The sequence below is a fragment of the Phaenicophaeus curvirostris genome, chromosome 3 (genome assembly GCF_032191515.1).
Source record: "Phaenicophaeus curvirostris isolate KB17595 chromosome 3, BPBGC_Pcur_1.0, whole genome shotgun sequence".
NCBI classification, from domain to species: Eukaryota; Metazoa; Chordata; class Aves; order Cuculiformes; family Cuculidae; genus Phaenicophaeus; species Phaenicophaeus curvirostris.
In genome coordinates this window covers 3726390-3732944 of record NC_091394.1, presented here as the reverse complement: position 1 = coordinate 3732944, position 6555 = coordinate 3726390, and the positions used below count along the sequence as shown (strand labels likewise).

Genomic DNA, 6555 nt, shown 5'->3' with positions numbered 1-6555 from the left:
CGTTTCCTTTTCCCTCCGCCAGCGCGATCGCGGCTCATTTTCTCTAAGCGGTACAAGTTCGCGGACCAGCTCCCCGGCCAGCCCGCCTCGCCCGGCATGGACCTCCCAGGTAAAAGAGGCCGGTCCCCTCCCCGCCGGCGGCTCCTTTCTGCAAAATAACGATTTTAAACGAGATAACGGTGTGAGGGAAAGGGGAGAGACGCCTCGGGGGGCAGCGTAGACGGCAGCGAGACCTCAGCGGGTTGGGGTGAGCGGGGGAAAGCTTGAGACGCAACTTCCCCGGGCGATGCCGGGTGGGGTTTTCGGCTCCTGCGATGCTTGTACCGGCCGGGCTGGAGCTGGGAGAGCTCCGGGAGCCGCCGGGATGGGCAGCAGCGGGACCGAGTGCTGGGAAATCCGAGGCGGCGGCTCCGCGGCTTCCGTGGCGAAGCCTAGAACGGCGGGGCGGCTCCAGCGAGGGGAGCGGGGTCGGTACCTTCAACCCTGATAACGCTAATAATTTTATTTATTTTTTTTTTTCGGAGTGTTAGGAGACCGGTATAAACCCGGCTCCCCTACGTAGTCAAAAGCGGGGCCCCCCTCGGCTGCAGCGTGGGGAGGGGACGGGGCGAGGCGGGCGCTGGGGGCTCCACGGCGGGTTGAGGGACGGCACCTGCCCCGCTCCTCCCTGCTCGGAGTGCGGCCGGGAGGGAGGCGGGACCCGCTTCACCGCCGCCTTTCCCCCCTCCCCAGGCTGCCGCCCGCCGCCCGCCCTCTGAAGAGGCTCCTCGGCCCCCGCGGAGAAGGAGGAGGAGGAGAGGAGGAGGGGAGGCAGGCCCGGCGCCGTCCCGCAGAGCGCTGGCCGCGGGGCCGCGGGGCGCTGGGCATGGGGAGGCGGCGGCGGGCGGTGCTGCCCGGGGGCGGCCTAGGCTGCTGCCTGGCGGCGGCGCTGCCGCTGCTGCTGCTGCTGCTGCCCGCGGGCCGCCCGGTGCGGGCGCAGAACGACACGGAGCCCATCGTCCTGGAGGGGAAGTGCCTGGTGGTGTGCGACTCCAGCCCTTCGGCCGACGGCGCCATCACCTCCTCGCTGGGCATCTCGGTGCGCTCGGGCAGCGCCAAGGTGGCCTTCTCGGCCACCCGCAGCACCAACCACGAGCCCTCCGAGATGAGCAACCGCACCATGACCATCTACTTCGACCAGGTCAGCCGCCGCCTGCTTCGCTTGCGCTGCCCCCGCTTCCCTGCGCCAGCAGCCCCAGCCCTACCCCGACCCGTCGCTTATTCTCCTCGTGCTCCATCTCCGTCTTTAAATCCCAGCTCAGTGTCAACCTTGTAACTCCTCGGAAGGAGTTTGGGAAGTTCTTTCGAGGCTTTCCTGGAGTGGGGTGGGAAGGGTGGATGCTGACTCGCCCCGTCCCGTCGCAAACAGGGAAAGCGCTTTAACCTGGGAGGCTTGCGGGGTGCCTCGCAGCCGGGGATTGTCCCGGGAGGGCAGCGGAGACCCGTGGGAGGAGGGCTGAGCGTCCTCTCCTCGTTTCTCCGTCGGAAAAACTCATTCCCAGGGCAAGGGGAGGACAAGGATTTACCGCTGGGGAGCCTCCGGCTGTGCTTGCTCCGAGCATCTCTCGGGGGTGGGATGGCTGAGGAAGAAGAGGGTGTTCCCCGCGTTATCAAACGAGGCGAGCGATGTCCCTGGTGGGATATAACTTAGTGGTTTCATCCTGAACGGGCAGAGGGAGCAGCAGGACCCTGCCTGGTCGCCCTGCCCCTTCCCCTTCTCACTGCTTGCCTCCCACAGCCCGTGCGTTACCCTTCCGCTTGATTAAATTTCCTTATTTTTCTACCACCGCTAATCCTGAAGTGGCATTGCAGAGTCAGCCAAAAGTAGCCCACGCAAACTGTTTTCTCCGGGTTTTTTTTGCCGTCTCTGCCCACCCGTCGTTCGTCTGCCTGTCCCTCCTAACGAGTTTGCACAGCTATTCATTGCATACAAAATATCACCAAATCAATCAGTAGGGAGAGAAGAAAGTGCTTATTTCATGTATAGTGTGTTTTAGATGCTTTATCCTGCAGTGCTCAGTTCTCAGGAATTTGGAGACGTGCCTCCCTTGGTGCTCTGGATTAATTTTTTTTTTTTTTTTTGCTTCTTTTCTTGGCTATTTAGGAAGGGGGCGGGGGGTGGGTTGGTTAGTTTCCTTCTCTGTTGAATTTTTATTCATTAAAAGAGAGGTTGTATCCCCCCGGGATACAGGGGGCTCAGGTTCACCGGCTGCCCGGGTGGGATCGCCACGGGCTGGTATTTTTTTTTTTTTTTTTTCCGCTCATTTCCCGTAGCTTTGGAGTCAAATCGGGCTGCTCATTGCTGGACCCTGGAAGGGGAGTGAGAGAATGAGCCGGATCCCTTTTGCGGGGAAGAGGATGCGGCAGCCGCGTCCGAACATCTGCTGGAGGGCTCAACACTTAGTCTATTTCTTTTTTTTTGGGGTTTTTTTTTTAGCTTTCCATACAATAAATTAAGATTGTTGTCGGGCAGGGAGACCTATCTCAGCCGCCCAAAGAGGGTGCGGGCCAGCCCTCCAGAGGGACAGAGAGGGATGAATGAGCTGGCAGGTGCAGCTGCTGCTGAGCATCTTCTCTGCTCTTTTGCCTTTCTCTGCTGAAAGATATCCCAGCGCGATTTTCTGTACCCTGTTAAACTCGAGAGCAGGTCTGGTTTCTGTAGCATTAGCTAAAAGCTATACATTGAAATCGTGAGTTGAGTTTCAGGGGTTTCTTCTCATTTCTTTCCCCTCCCTCTTTTCTTCCCCCCGCTACCCCCTGCTTTGCCTCCTTTGCTTTCTTGACAGTTCAGTGTGAACATTTGCACTTCAGCTAACAGGCTTTGGAGATCATCGTTGCGTAACTAAATCGTTTTATGAACTACGGTGCTTTTTAAATGCCTCCAACTTGGCTCCTTTTCCCTGCAATGCACTTAATTGTCCTGCAAATGCCATTGTGACTGGGCTTTATGTTGGTCGTGAAGCTTATGTTAGATTTTTCACTGTTGCTTTTCCTAAGGTGGGGTCTGATTTCTCTCTCTTTTCCTTTCTCCTTTTTGTTTTGTTTTGTTTCGTTTGTTTACCTTCCAGGTATTAGTTAATATTGGCAACCATTTTGACCTTGCTTCCAGTATATTTGTAGCACCAAGAAAAGGGATTTATAGTTTCAGTTTCCACGTGGTCAAGGTCTATAACAGACAAACCATACAGGTGGGTTATAATCTAAAGATGCTTCCTTGCTTTTTCTTTCAAATGCTTATTTATACACATTAAGGTGCATTTACAAAACCAGCAATTGAAGAATGAGTCTCTAGGTTATTTTAGTTTAAGATTCTGCATGCGTGACAAAAATCACGCATTGTCTTAGCTTAATTCAACTCTGTTTCTAACCTGCAGAAAAGTTTAACGATGTGCATAGGGCAAACTAGCCATTGAGAGTATTGAGAAAACTTAGATTCTCTCTCTTTGCACTTTTTAGGTAAGTTTAATGCAAAATGGCTACCCAGTGATTTCAGCTTTTGCAGGGGATCAGGACGTCACGAGAGAAGCAGCCAGTAATGGGGTCTTGCTCCACATGGAAAGAGAAGACAAAGTGCATCTCAAACTGGAAAGGGGTAACCTCATGGGAGGGTGGAAATACTCAACCTTTTCCGGCTTCTTAGTCTTTCCACTATAAAAGAAGGCCAAATATGAGACGGATCCATGAGCCAAGCAAGGATTCAATCGTTAACAACACCCTGAACTTGGCAGCACATGACAATATTTCCAGTCACCCCGTCAGACTGTCACAGTAGAAGAATTATAACCTTCTAAACTCCAACATTTGCTTTGAATATTGACAATTCCTCGGGAACCTGCGCCTCTAATTAGTTTTAGACAACAGTGATCTTTAGGAGAAATGAAATGATCGACCTGAGCAATTTGTACCTGTGATTGTAAAGTCAATTTTGGATTTTATTGTTGGGATCATTGACTTCTTTTTTTATTTTTTCCTCTCTCTCATTTTTTTCCTCTTTTTTTTTTCCTCTTGTTGTTGTTGCAATGAGACAGATAACTTGGACCACACAATCTCTTTGTCAAAGGCTCTCTCCAGAGCCAGAAGAATGAAGTGTTCAGCCCAATGAAGTGTTCTTTCCATGCTTTGTTTCTTTGTGTTGTATAGCCTTAAGGAAAAAAAGAAAAAAAAAACAAAGAAAAAAAAAGGAAAAAAAAAAAGAATGGCTTCAGTCTCAGTTCTGTATTTTTCTGGGGGAGGGGGATTTTGGACATTACTGTGTCAAGAAGTGCTTTATCCAGTGAAGCAAAATTTGCACGATTGGAACCTTATTTGTTTTGTGTTGTTCGTGTTTTTCATCGACTTTTTCTTGATTTTTGTTTGTGTGCGCTAAAAATGTAAGCTAGATTGATCAATAAGACAAAACAAAGCACATATATACCCTGTAGCTCTAAGTAAAGCTAACCAGTGAACAATTCTGTCTGCACTTTCCAGCTGATCTTTATAGACCTATTTAGAGAGAAAGAAAGAGAGAATAAGAGCGAGAGAGCTACGTGATCCTTCAATTACGATCTGGAAACCAGTAAAGGAACTGACATTTCTGAATTGTCCTGACATTTCTAGAAGCAACAATGGAGGCTTTGAATATCTTCTCTGACCATACCCTAAAATATATCCTCTCTTTACATTACTGAGCATATTTTGGATGCTTTTATCTGATATTTATTTGATGTATTTGTCCACTAATGCTTGAGTACACATTGTGGGGGCACAGAGAGATGGCTGAGCAAACTCTTCCTCTTCCAAATTAAATAAAACCATCTGCGCTTGACCTGTCCGTGGCAAGTATTGGAGGAGTTGCCAATATCAGCAAACGCACCTGAAGTCGCACAGGTGCCATGCATTTATTAGCTGTGTGTGCTCTTCCTGATCAAATAGCCTCAGAGTGCTGGGAGTGGACTGACATCGGTATTGGACGTTAGGAAAAGTTATTACCCCAATCAACAAGAGGTAAAATATTAGGCCAAGGTCAATTGCATCTGTTTGCCTGATTCTAAATAAACAGATCTGGTTTCTTCACTTTTTTTTTTTTTTTTGAAGTTTGATGTATTAGTTCACTGAGGAAAATATTACTTGAGAAGATCTAGGAGGAATATTTATATTACTTTATATGATATTGATCTTTGTTTATTTATTTTAAAATATTTAATCTTGATATTAATCCCACAAGGGTGGGTGTGTATAAGAATTTATTTTTGTCAAATTTACTTTTGTGCCACAAACAAATATAATGCAAAGGCATTTGCAGCAAATCGTTGGTAGCTGTGCTGTATTTCAAATTATGGTGGACATGTCATTTTCATTGTAAATTTATCATTAAAGGGACAAAGTCAATTAAAGTCATATATTCTTAAAAAAAATCCTTATCTGTGTTGCTTATGAAACCTCAGATGACTAAAATATAAGCAGGTGTATTTTCACCATTGATGCTGATTTTTTGCATTGGCATTTCACTTTGCTGGTTACTAAGCTAATGAGTTTCAGGTTTGTTTTTTAATGGGTTGCATTTTTTTGTTCCCCCCTGTACACTGGTATGACTGCAGTGTTTCTAGTTGCAAAATATCACAGGGCTATGTTTAAATATATGAAATGAAACCTGAGTCGGCAGAAACTTTTTTCTATTGAAGTACTAAAATAGTTATGAGAACAGTTTTCTTAATGGTAGATGTTGTAAAACTTCTTTAAAATCTATGGTTTTGTGTTTAAACTTGATGAAATCTCTCAAGAAAATAGACACCCAGGTGGGTTCACGCTCCCAGGTTTTCAGCTTCTATTACATTTCCTCAGTTTTATTTTGAAATTCTGCCAACCAAATTGTCTGATTTATCGCAGTTCACATGTCTTGAATAAGGCAATCTCATAATATATCTGGCTTTCTCCTAAACCAAATGAGGCTAATGACAGGGTTTTCCTTGGACATATTCTTGCAAGGTTCTTAGGCCACTGGAGCTGCAAAATCTTAATATCCCACTTAAAGTATTTAAGTTCTGTAGTTTTGACCATGCTTATTTTATAAAGTTAAATATGTGTATATGGTAACAAATCTTCTGAATTTAAAGATCTCTAACATACTGCCTCTCTCTTAATTCTATTTGTGTTCTTAATGTTAAACTATAGAATCAGAACTGTTACATAAACAGTTAAATGGAAAACAGCCAGTAAATTCTTATTTGACACCAATTACAATCATGGTGCTATTGTTTTTTGTAGAATTTTGTTCTTCGTAAAATTTTTCCCTTTCCCCTTTTACTTACTTTCATATCTGAGTTTGAGAAGGTGCAATTTACTTGTCATTGGAGACATTTTGAAACACACATGAAATGTGGATATCATGATATTTTTTATGTCAGAGGTGGAAAATGTACAACAGCAGCACTGAAGAATGCAGCAAGGAATATTGTGTGAGACCACCTAAAGGAGCCTCCTAGCACATTAAGAGTAGGCTTATCTAAAGTAATTTTTATAAACAAATTGGTGACAGAG

At 46.3% G+C, this 6555-nt stretch overlaps 1 protein-coding gene across 1 annotated transcript; it reads left to right on the top strand.

Moving 5' to 3' along the window:
• Window positions 1-861: 861 nt before the first annotated feature.
• CBLN2 (cerebellin 2 precursor) lies at window positions 862-6145 on the top strand. Its single transcript, XM_069853030.1, has 3 exons — window positions 862-1180; window positions 3108-3227; window positions 3496-6145. The coding sequence occupies exons 1-3, from the start codon at window positions 866-868 to the stop codon at window positions 3691-3693; spliced, it is 633 nt and encodes a 210-aa protein (XP_069709131.1). The 5' UTR covers window positions 862-865; the 3' UTR covers window positions 3694-6145.
• The last annotated feature ends 410 nt before the right edge of the window (window positions 6146-6555 follow it).